This window comes from Mytilus galloprovincialis, chromosome 6 (assembly GCF_965363235.1).
Source record: "Mytilus galloprovincialis chromosome 6, xbMytGall1.hap1.1, whole genome shotgun sequence".
NCBI lineage: Eukaryota > Metazoa > Mollusca > Bivalvia > Mytilida > Mytilidae > Mytilus > Mytilus galloprovincialis.
The window spans coordinates 72,830,511-72,842,083 of NC_134843.1; the positions used below are offsets into that span (position 1 = coordinate 72,830,511).

General features: G+C 32.9%; 1 protein-coding gene across 1 annotated transcript; it reads right to left on the minus strand.

The window, feature by feature from the left end:
* Nucleotides 1–10,385, minus strand: LOC143080261 (uncharacterized). Its single transcript, XM_076256000.1, has 6 exons — nt 10,275–10,385; nt 8,038–8,077; nt 6,416–6,492; nt 5,513–5,537; nt 2,360–2,424; nt 1–595 (listed from the first exon to the last, which is right to left on the minus strand). The coding sequence occupies exons 1-6, from the start codon at nt 10,351–10,353 to the stop codon at nt 564–566; spliced, it is 318 nt and encodes a 105-aa protein (XP_076112115.1). The 5' UTR covers nt 10,354–10,385; the 3' UTR covers nt 1–563.
* Nucleotides 10,386–11,573: the final 1,188 nt, after the last annotated feature.

An 11,573-nucleotide genomic window follows, 5' to 3' on the forward strand; every position in this document is an offset into this window, starting at 1 on the left:
ATGCTTGTGTCTCATAATGGGATTATGATTTAATTTAATATTAACGAAATTCATTTAATTTTTCTTTCCAGGTGGATAAATGAAAAAGTTAGGAAAACAGTTACGAAGACAAACTTAATACACCTTTCCACGAAATAAATTTATTACCAGGAAGTGTTAAAATTAGTATCCATTTTTCCCCACGGACGATCCATCTCTTTCGTCATCTTCACATTACACATTCGCTTTGTCATCTGTGTAAGTATCTTTATCATTTTTATTATTGTGTTTTTCTGTCATTGTTCAATCTGCTTAAGAAAAATAAATTAACTTTTACAAAAGTTGTTTTACTATTTTATAGACCATCTATATATTTTATTTGAAATTGGCTAAACTATCTTCTTTTAGCTGATACATTGTTGTATTCATAAAACCCACACAAAATAGTATACTAGTACCATTCACCTAGAAGAGCAGATACAGGTAATGATTAAATAACATATTTGTTATATGATTACATAAGTATATATCAAATATAAGCTCAATATCTCTAGCTAATAGCTAAATCCTCATTTCAGCACTCATCACTTTGTTGGTGTTTTTCTCTTTCCCTGATCTGAAAAAAAGAGTTTGTTTTACACGATTGAGCAAGTCGAAACACTTTATTGGAGAATTGTTATGAATATTCAAAATGTAATGTCCATATATCTATAAAGTGTAATAATTTAGTGTATTTATCTATTTTTAATTTGTATCAGGGCAATGAAACGTCCATGGATTTAATCAAGTGTTCTGAGAAGATGAAGTTAAACTAAGTTTAGATAGTTCATGCAAATAAAAGAAAATGGGAATGAATTTGTTTAAAACAGATAAAATGTTCATGTGCTCTAACTGAGCCATGGTGCCATTGCATTGTAATTTACAGTTGCTAGCATCAATGCAATACACATGAAAGTATAAATCATTTAAAAACTATCTTGGCTACCTTCTTGTTCTGTCGACCATATTTTGGCACTGTTTTCTTTAAACAATGCACACTTATATGCTGATGCATTCGTTGAAGTTGCTGTATTATTTCAATGACATATGCAGTAGCTGGTAAAACTCAAATAAATGCAAAGGGTGCTTATTTTGATCCTGCTTTTGATGTTTTATGGTTCCGTGCTACATGTACATGATGTAAGGGTACAGTTTTGATCTCACGTATACGGTATTTTTTTACGGAAATTGTGCTTACAAGCGGGTTTTCAACTATTAAATTCAAATATGTAATAACACAATACCTTCATGTGCATTTGTTAGAAAAATATGGGATCAAAATTTAAGACATTTCCATAAAATATCAGTTTCTTTAACATACCTTTCTTTTACACTGAAACGTTTTTTGTTTTTGTTTCAAAAGATCAACACAAGCGGATTTATGTAAATAGATTTGAAATATCCTTTTGTCACTAGCTATATATAGTATGCCCCATTTGTTTTGTATCAATTCTTTGGGAAAAAAATTAAAATGTATCGGTGATTTTCCCGTAAAATTATTACAGCTAATGTTTAGGCATAATCGATGGAAATGCCTGTTTTGAAAAGGGGTCGATGTATTCGTTTGCAAACTAATAAATAAAGTCAGTCGAAATCCACCTTTTCCCAATGACGTTTGACGTCGAGAAAATAACATTTTATATTAGCAACGTCATTATCTCACCTGCAGCTGTATCTCACACCCTAAATTTGTAACTTGTTAGTACATTTTAATTGTAAGTTTTACTTTTTTTACAGGCAAAAAAGGTCGTATTGCGCTCATAAAACTGGTTTGTCCTTTCTTCATGTTATGCATGTACCAAGTCAAACTACCTGAAAAATGCGTTCTTCGTTCCAAGTTTAAGTCTTGTTTTATTAATCTGCATGGATTCTTTTTATAATTGTTGTGTAAGAGGTTGGTGTATATGTTTTTAAAGAACGTGATTGTGTTGTGTTCAAAATATGTTATGCTACTGTAGATTCCTTGATATTCGTTGTATGCCATGGCCAATTTCGTTGATTTCGTGGATACAGGGGAACCACGAACTTAAATGTTCAACGAATTACAAATTTCCAAAAGGAATATATGCAGACTTTGCCAAAACCACGAAATTCAATATCCACTAAAATGCAAGTTTTTCTCATTCCACGCAAATTGATACCCACTAATAAATGAATCCACAGTATCTTATGTGTGTCGAATATGACATCACTAAACGCACATCTCCTATTGATGACAAAATCCGTCCAAATCAATAATAGAAAATAAATCAAAATATTACAAATGAATTATGGGTTTATGTTTTTATATGTGTATTGCTCCTCTTTAAATCTTATCTTTTCGAATCAAGTAATTACTTACCCTCTTCAACGTTTTGATAGATTTCCACCTTAGGTGTCATTTCACATTCTTCATATGTATCATTACTGTTAAGTATATTCATATTATGTTAACAATGTTGTCAAATATTGAATACATATATTCGAGAAGAAGAAGACAAAAATGAATGACATCAAAACGAAAATCAAACAAGTCCACACGATATAAGGAAATAATGACAATTCAAAGTATGATCAACCAAGACATGCATGGAAGCAGGTCTTCTTACAGATAGCAACTAAACATTTGAAAAATTCAAGCGCAAAAATCCAATAAATCCAAAACAGACGAATAAAGTGATATATAACTAAAAGGTTCAGTGATTTAAGGATGTTTGCTTGTCATGTTTTGGATTTTTTTGTCAGATTTTCGAAATCCTCTGGTTTTACCCATTTGAATGTCTTAAAAAATTTTGCCCATGGACCCCCATTTTTCTTTTTATAAATCTTTAACATGTATAATTATAAGTTATATGTAAAAGTCTTATATAATCTTATTATTTTTCAATAGTTTTTGAGAACTTAAACTTGTCAATGATAAAGCTATGAAAAATCAAGAGAGAACATTTTCCCGCCAAAATGTCAATGAATCATATCTCGAAAACAAGCTCATTGACCCCTATATTTTTTTGGCTTTTTTATTCCTCAATTAATACCCTATCAATATATACTAGTTTTATGAAAAGTTATTTATTTTAAAACTGAGCAGCAAACTTCCTTAACTGCATGTACGGTTCAACGTATCGTTACATATTTGCGACGCTCTGGTAGATTTGAACCGAGTTTACATAGAACAACCAAATTTACAAAGTGCAAGACAAAATATTGAATAAGACTGTTTTATGCTACTTAATATGAAGACAGCAGATCATGCAAGTGTAATAAAACGATTCAATGTTCATCCATAATTATATTAAGCCCTAGTCCCACTAGACCACGATCACACCACGCTCACCGCGATCTAAAATAAACTCAGATCGTGGTTAGGTCGTTGTATGAGCGGCATGAAAATGTAGATTTCCGTTTCTTTCACGATGGTACTACGTCCTCGTCATGCTTCTACAACGATCCCGCTACGATTATACCACGTTCTCACCGCGCTTATTCTGCGACCTCACTACGCTTATCAAGATCTTTCTGCGCTCATCACGTTTTCACTACGACCATACCACGAGTTATCCGATTGCAACACGATCTCACCACGCTTCTACTGCGATTATAGCACGTTCTTACCACGATTATACTACGTTCATACCGCGATCTTACTATGTCCTCAGCAAAAACGTCAACATCGTGTTCCATATCAATACAGTTCCATTCCTTCTATTTCTGATTAATATGTAGATTTCGCGAAAACAATAACGTCATGCCACCAAAATCTACTAGAACACGTTGGCGTGGTGTGGTATGGGTTGATTTAGAGGTAGAGGGAGCTCTGATAGTAACGAATCCTGATCAAGCAGAGATGTCGGACCGACTAATCCAACCTAAATTACAACCTATTTCTGGTCCATAAAGCTCATTTGACGATATTTTAATGAACGATAGCAGAGATGACACGGATGTGTCAATAGTTATAGGAAGATTTGTCAATAGTTATAGAAAAATGTGGCATGAGTGCCAAAAAGAGAACTCTCCATCCAAGTGACAATTTACAGAGGTAAACCATTATAGGCTAAGGTACGACCTTCAACACGGAGCCTTTGCTCACATCGAACAGCAAGCTATAAAGGGCTCCATCAATTACTAGTGTAAACCCATTCAAACGGGAAAACCAACGGTCTCATCTATATAAAAACGAGAAGCATGGTTGAGCCGTTAGAGAAAATGGACAAGAAGTCTTATAACATATAGACAAACAAAACCTGGAGAGATTTAATATATTTTATGTGAAAATGACAATGAGAATGATGGTCGTAGTATGAACGTAGTCAGGTCGTAAGAAGAGCGTGATGAGGACGGCAAGGGCGTGCTAGAATCGTACTATGATCTTGAACAGCGTGGTGTAAACGTGGTATAGTCTTAGTGGAAGCGTAGTTGGGTCGCGGTTAGAACGTGATGGTCGTAGTGAGGTCGTAATAACGTCGCCGTGAGAACGTAGCGCAGTCTCTCCGAATAGAATCACGCTTTTGATGGTACAGCGACCTTAGCGATCTTACTACGACCTTAGTGCGCTCTCACTACGCTTCTACTTCGACCTGATTTCGCAACGACCGCACCACGATTGTTTTGAACATGCTAAGTTGGCCACGCTCATCACGATCTTAAAGACCTCACCACGTCCGTGATACGACCTTACTTCGATCTACACGATCGTACTACGATCATCAAATTTTGCGATCGTGGCCTAGTGGGACTGCGGTATTAGCAGAAAATTGGATGTTAAAATGTAATCAAGGTTTTTAAGATCAAAATGATAATACAATCCACAATACCGAATCAAGAAAAGACAAACCGACTAAAAACTTAATATCCCCATTTGAAAAAAAAGATCACCGTATCACCACAGTAAGAGAAGTGTCCAAGCAGATTAGAAACGTATAAACACGATACAACTATGCATTTCATAATTCTAGACAATTGTACAATAATAATCTTATTTAAAGAGACGACTACATTATGTGCACGGAAGTAATGTTCGGATTGATAGACGCTATAACTACAAGGCAAATGGACGTACAGACAGAGTAAAACAAGCATTGCAGGAAACAATACACTCTTTGGGGTAATAATTTATTTGAAACATGTAAAAACATGTTAAGTAGTCTATTTCTCGTATGATTTATTTCACAATATTACCAAGAAAAACATTTGACAGTTGTTTTCCATTACTTTGACTGATGTTTGAGCTTTTGATTTTTCCATTTGATGAAGGACCTTCCGTTTTTAACTTTCCTTGGATTTCGATTTAGTTGTTATTTTACTTTAAAAATATTCCCGAGTTTAAAATTCTAAGATTTTTGTCGGTACATACAATCAATAAAGCTATATTTACCAGATACACAAAATTTCCTTTTGAAGTAGGTTTAGAACTACATGGTTATTATTGGACGCACATGTATTTGGTTTGTATGTTAAATTCTAGCAAGTTTTACAAGGTAAACGTTTGATATTATATGATTTGTTTGATAATTACCTGGGCTCTTGAAGAGGTCTTGACTCTGTAGAATAAAGATAAAAGGATTTATTCACCAATAGTTCATACTCGTTGTAGATACGAATGTTTTCTTTTTGAAATGATAGTGAAAGAAGTCAAACTTAGATTCCATAAAGCGAATGTATGTAAATTCGTTTGCGAAGCGGTGCTTGTTGATGAACTTACGACCTTTACATACAACGGGAGATTGGACTGCACATTAGCAATAAACAATAAAAAATAATCATTTCATATCAGATGTCTTTTATATTTCCAACATCAAGTTATGAGAGGTGTGGGAGAGGCTTGTCGCAAATTGTTAGTTTCTTTAAACAATCAGTCGCTATCTCAATCCGATGTCGTTTTAAAATATGCTGAACTACGTTTATTTTGATTTTCTATTCGATATCATTATTGTCGGGTCCATAAAAGCTTCAAATTCAGATTTTTGTGCCGTTAATTTTATGGTAACCACTCAATTGAACTATAAGTTGATATGATTTTAGCCAATGAATTAAGACTTAATAAATATTCTGAATTACAGTATCTGCTTATCGTAAATGATACTTCAGTGAATAAGTAGCCTATGTATGATATTTAAAAAAAAAAACAATTTTGATTTTCGATTCGACTGCAGATGTCTTGGGATGAATCATGAATGTGACTCAAATGTGTTAATATGCTGAAACATGGTTCTTCATTCAAATATGTAGATTCTGAAGTCTTATAAACTGAACCGTTCTCTGTGATCCTATGAAAATATATTGGGTATGGTGTATGGTAATTTAGTCAATGTGAGACTCGATGATTGCCCTCGAATCAAAATAGAAAACTGGATAAATACTAGAATGAATATGCAAAATTATTATCTAGTCTTTTATGCCGTTTATTTATTAGCCATACCCGATTGAGGTTGCAAGGTGGCATATGGTTCTGAAATCGCCGGATTATTTCTGTGAACTTCTATATATTCATCAGATCTATAAGAAAAGAGTTCATGACAAAAGTTTTCAGTTTAGTCTTGGCGTATACTATGATTTTCTTTCTCTCATATTTGAAACTGAATAAACAATGATACATTCCCAATTTTTGTAAAGTGATAACTGTGAAATGTGGTGCTTTCTAAATTATTTGCAAACTACGTCGTAAGTGTTTGGCACAACTTTTTTGATCTTTTGGTCCTCAATGCTGTTCGACTTTGTGCTTGTTTCGGCTTTCAAACTTTTGTATCTGGTCATCACTAGTAGATCTTGTGTGGATAAAATGCACTTCTGGCGTATTAAAATGTTCAACTTGTTGCCTTTTTTTGGCTGTTGTTCGTGTGTTTCTTTGTCAATTGTATTCTTCAATTTATTTATATTGTAGTCCTGTAGTGTTGAGTTGTCATCTTAATGTTATATTGCACATGGCTATAAAAGGGGAGGTTTGGCATGCCACAAAACCAGGTTCAACCCGCCATTTTTTTCTTTAAAAATGTCCTGTACCAAGTGAGAAATATGGCCATTGTTATATTATAGTTCGTTTCTGTATGTGTTACATTTTAACGTTTCGTCGTTTGTTTTCTCTTATTTTTTAGTGTAAATTCACATTGCGATAAGACGTGTCACGGTACTTGTCTATCCCAAATTCATGTATTTGGTTTTGATGTTATATTTGTTATTCTCGCGGGATTTTGTCTGATGCTTTGTCCGTTTCTGTGTGTGTTACATTGTAGTGTTGTGTCGTTGTTCTCCTCTTATATTTAATGCATTTCCCTCAGTTTTAGTTTGTTACCCCGATTTTGTTTTTGTCCATGGATTTATGAGTTTGAACATCGGTATACTACTGTTGCCTTTATTTGATCACTGTCACATATTAGTTTCATAGTTGGTTATAACAATGAGTGTGATTGCAGTAAAATATTGAAATATGAAAACAACTTTTTTTACTTAAATGAAGGAGTTTATGGAATTTCAGATTTACAATTGAGTAACATGAAAATATTATGTATATAGATTTAATTATAAAAATTTACTATAGATGTTTCGAAAAAAAAACGGTTATTTTTATTTGAAGTATGTAATCTTTTAATGTATACGAACACTGTGCCATAATAAAAGAGTTAAGTGTTTTCCTGTATTGATTAAATGTATTCTTTTATGAACACGTTGTTAATCATTTGATCTAATTATTAGTCGAATGGTTTAATATTTAAAAACAATAGGTAAACATTAACATATATTTATGAGCATGCCAAAGGTAGTAAACATCATCGGTAACTCAGAAAGACAATTTTGGAATCATAACAAAATAAAATCATGATCTGTTCAAACTAAAGATTGTTCAACATCAAGGAACATATTATATCACGTCTTTAGTCGCCCTAGACCTATCAATGGTCTCAAAAGATGTTTTGTTTGTTTTGCACATGTTAATGATGGCAATTTTTTATGCTCCGTGATAATTAATAACTGCATGTTCATACTGTGTTAGGGCGGTATCATGTGTGAATATGAAATCTGAGTAAATGTATTTATAATACCTACTCAACTGATATTTTTTTCGTGGTTCTCAGAAATGAAATACCTAGAAGGATAAATGAAAATTGTAATCTACTAAAATTGTTAATGTTAAAGCAATAACGAACATTCATAAATCATTGTAAATGAGAGGCGAAAGATTCTGAGAAAGAAGACAGCCTAAATTTACAGATTCATTAAACATATAATTACAGATTACAGATAAGGACCTTTCAAAAGCAAAAACAGTTTGTGATTAACTTTAATTTAAGGATTTGCATACTTAACAAAAAAACGGGGGAGTATTATATGGCAAGGTTTTTTACTCTTGTGTTGAATATTGTTTGTGTTATCAATTCATATCTACCTAATAACATACTTTAGATTTTAATCAGCTTTGAGTTTTTACTATGGCTGTTGTCTTATGCTATTACTTATTGGCAGCAGGGTTGCAAAAATATGGAATTTATCCAAAATGTAGTGCAAAATGGCTACAAAATGTCTAAAAAGCCTCGTTTTATGATCTTTTTATTAAGATTTAGATATTGGCTAAGCTTTTTACAAAAAAATAACATTATGCTACAAGGTAAAATTGAGAATGGAAATGGGGAATGTGCCAAAGAGACAATAACCCGACCAAAGAGTGGAAAACAGCTGTAGGCAACCAATGAGTCTTCAATACAGCAAGAAAATCTCGAACCCGTGGGCTTTCTTCAGCTGGCTTCTTAAGACAAATGTGTACTAGTTCAGTGATAATGGGCGTCATGCCATACTCACCTCCAAAATATATAAAAGAAACTAAAATATAAATTATACAAGACTAACAAAGACCAGACTCTTCTGACTTTCGACAGGCTCAAAATTGCGGCCGGGTTAAACATGTATTTTGAGATCTAAACCCTCCTCCTATACTTCTAATGCTTACCCGTCCGGAGCACCTCATTTCACTTCCGGTTTTTAGTGGAGTTTGTGTTGTTTCTTATTTATTATTTATAACTGTTGATGTAAATGTCTTTTGGTTTTGTGAGTAAAATTGACAATGGACAAGGGGAATGTGTCAACGAGACAACAACCCGACCAAATAACATACAACAGCAGAAGGTCACCAACACGTCTTCAATGCACCGAGAAATTCCCGCACACGGAGGCATCCTTAAGCTGGCCCCTTAACAAATATATATACTAGTTCAGTGATAATGAACACCATACTAAACTCCAAATTGTACACAAGAAACTAAAATCAAAAACAAATAATACAAGACTAACAAAGGCCAGAGGCTCCTGACTTAGGACAGGCGCAAAAATGCGGCGGGGTTAAACATGTTTATCAGATATCAACCCTCCTCCTATACCTCTAGCCAATGTAGAAAAGTAAACGCATAACAATACGCACATTAAAATTCAGTTCAAGAGAAGTCAGAGTCTGATGTCAGAAGATGTAACCAAAGAAAATAAACAAAATGACTTACTCCTTGGTTTTGATTGTTATTGTCTCTAACAAATGTAGAAAAACGAACACACAGCAATTCGCACAGTATAACTCAGCTTAATAGAAGTCAGAGTCCAATGTCAGAATAGGTAACAAAAGAAGCTAAACAAAATGCAATGATATATAAATTAACAAAGAACTACTAACAGATACTGACATGCCATTCTCCAGACCTCAATTAAACTGATTGAAAGATGATGTCTTCATCATATGAATACCAAGCACAATCATCCCGTAAGGGGATAAGTATCATACCATCTTTAACGTTATGAGGATAACATATTTTTATGGGCCCTTTATAGCTTGCTGTTCGATATGAGCCAATGCTCTGTGTTGGAGACCGTACCTTGACCTTTAACGGTTTACTTTTATAAATTGTGACTTGGATGGAGAGTAGTTTCATTGGCACTTATACCAAATCTTCCCATAATCTAATTACCCGTATCATGCTAACAACTTGTTTTATATTTTATCTAATATTCTACATCGCAATAACAAGTACTTACTATATTAATAATGTGTTTATCGTAACTATATCGTATATATATATATATATATATATATATAAATAGATAAATACTGAAAAAATAGCAAAGAACAAAATATTCGTATGGGACACTGAATAATCTGAATCATTTCAAGATATTAAAGTTTTTTAGGACAAACGACAATTTGGAAAGCTAAGTTAAACATCAGAGTTAGTAACGAAAATGCTTAAATACTATACCATACTAAATATATGACTTCCAGTGCTACAAAGATACATAAAACTCACATTTGCGAATAACAAAAATCGTTCCAGGAATTAAGACTATCAAACCAACCACCAAAGTTGTTATTCCTGCTACAAACATCCCTCGGTATTCATTAGTGACAGCTCCAACATTATATTTTAGAAATGAAATGCGATATAAATACATGTTAGAATGATTCAATTGAATATATATTGTATACTTTACTGTACGTTGCAACATTACAGACAAAATTGTTGATTGTATTGTAATTTTATATTTCCATGGATAAAAGTATCGACAAACATCGTTAACGTTATCTTATCGTCTATTGATATGAATATTATAAATATCAAAACAACAAACGAAATAACTATTCCACACCAACTTGTTAACAACTTAGATTTTGAAATAACTTTTAGACACACCTTCAAAATATTTCTCAATCAACATGCACGAAACTTGATCTCGATTTTGTAACTTTGTATGATATGACAATATTTAAACAAAATATCAAAATAATACATAGATAAAGTTTTAGAATAAGTGCGAAAATCACCGGATTGATATTATAAAAGACTAACGGACGGACCCATACTTATCAAAAATTTAAATGAAATAAATGAAAAAAAGATCATCATCAACAACAAAAAAGGCACACAACTTCTACGCCAGATGCACGTTTTCTCTACCCAGAAAAATGCGTTATTTCGCGTCATGAAGTTTAAAAGAACATTTGCAATTTGGTTTTTTTTTATTTCTGATGAAAGCAAAGAAAAATATTATTGAAAGTGTTCTATTGGCATAACTTTAAACATAGTCAGATAATATTTTGATTTACCTAATAATGCAAAGACTGTGGTATGAAAATATATTACTATTACCTCCTCCGAAATTGAAACAAACTACACCGAAAGCAAATAGTCCGGTCAGGTAAGGAAAAAATTATGTGTGAATTCGGATACACTCAACAATATGAATATTCATGGAATTATGAAATGATACTCGTTTCTGAAACATCCACGATTGTGATTGCGAAAAAATAAATAAATACTAACACAATACGAATAAAACAACGGTGTCATTTAAATAACAAATTGACATTGTACATGTTAATCTACCCGTTGATGGGCAAACATAATTATGAGATATTAACAACGCAAACTTTGTTTTAGGTTCCCGACAATGGATAAATTTGAAACTTCAATTCATAAAAAAAAATATGTAAATTCTCATTTGGTAAAATACTGTCTGCATAAAAATACAACTGAAGTTTTAGTTGAAATCGTTCCTTTGGTGGTTTTGATGTGTTTCCTGCTCTCTGGTCTTGTTGTTGTCTCTTT

What these genes read in the sequence shown, in the direction of transcription:
- LOC143080261 (XM_076256000.1), bottom strand. Translation starts at nt 10,353, where the DNA reads ATGTTTGTAGCAGGAATAACAACTTTGGTGGTTGGTTTGATAGTCTTA. An exon ending in GATTTTTGTTATTCGCAAAT is followed by an intron (nt 8,078 to 10,274) that starts GTGAGTTTTATG and finishes TTATCCTTCTAG; the next exon opens with GTATTTCATTTCTGAGAACC. An exon ending in ACGAAAAAAATATCAGTTGA is followed by an intron (nt 6,493 to 8,037) that starts GTAGGTATTATA and finishes CTTTTCTTATAG; the next exon opens with ATCTGATGAATATATAGAAG.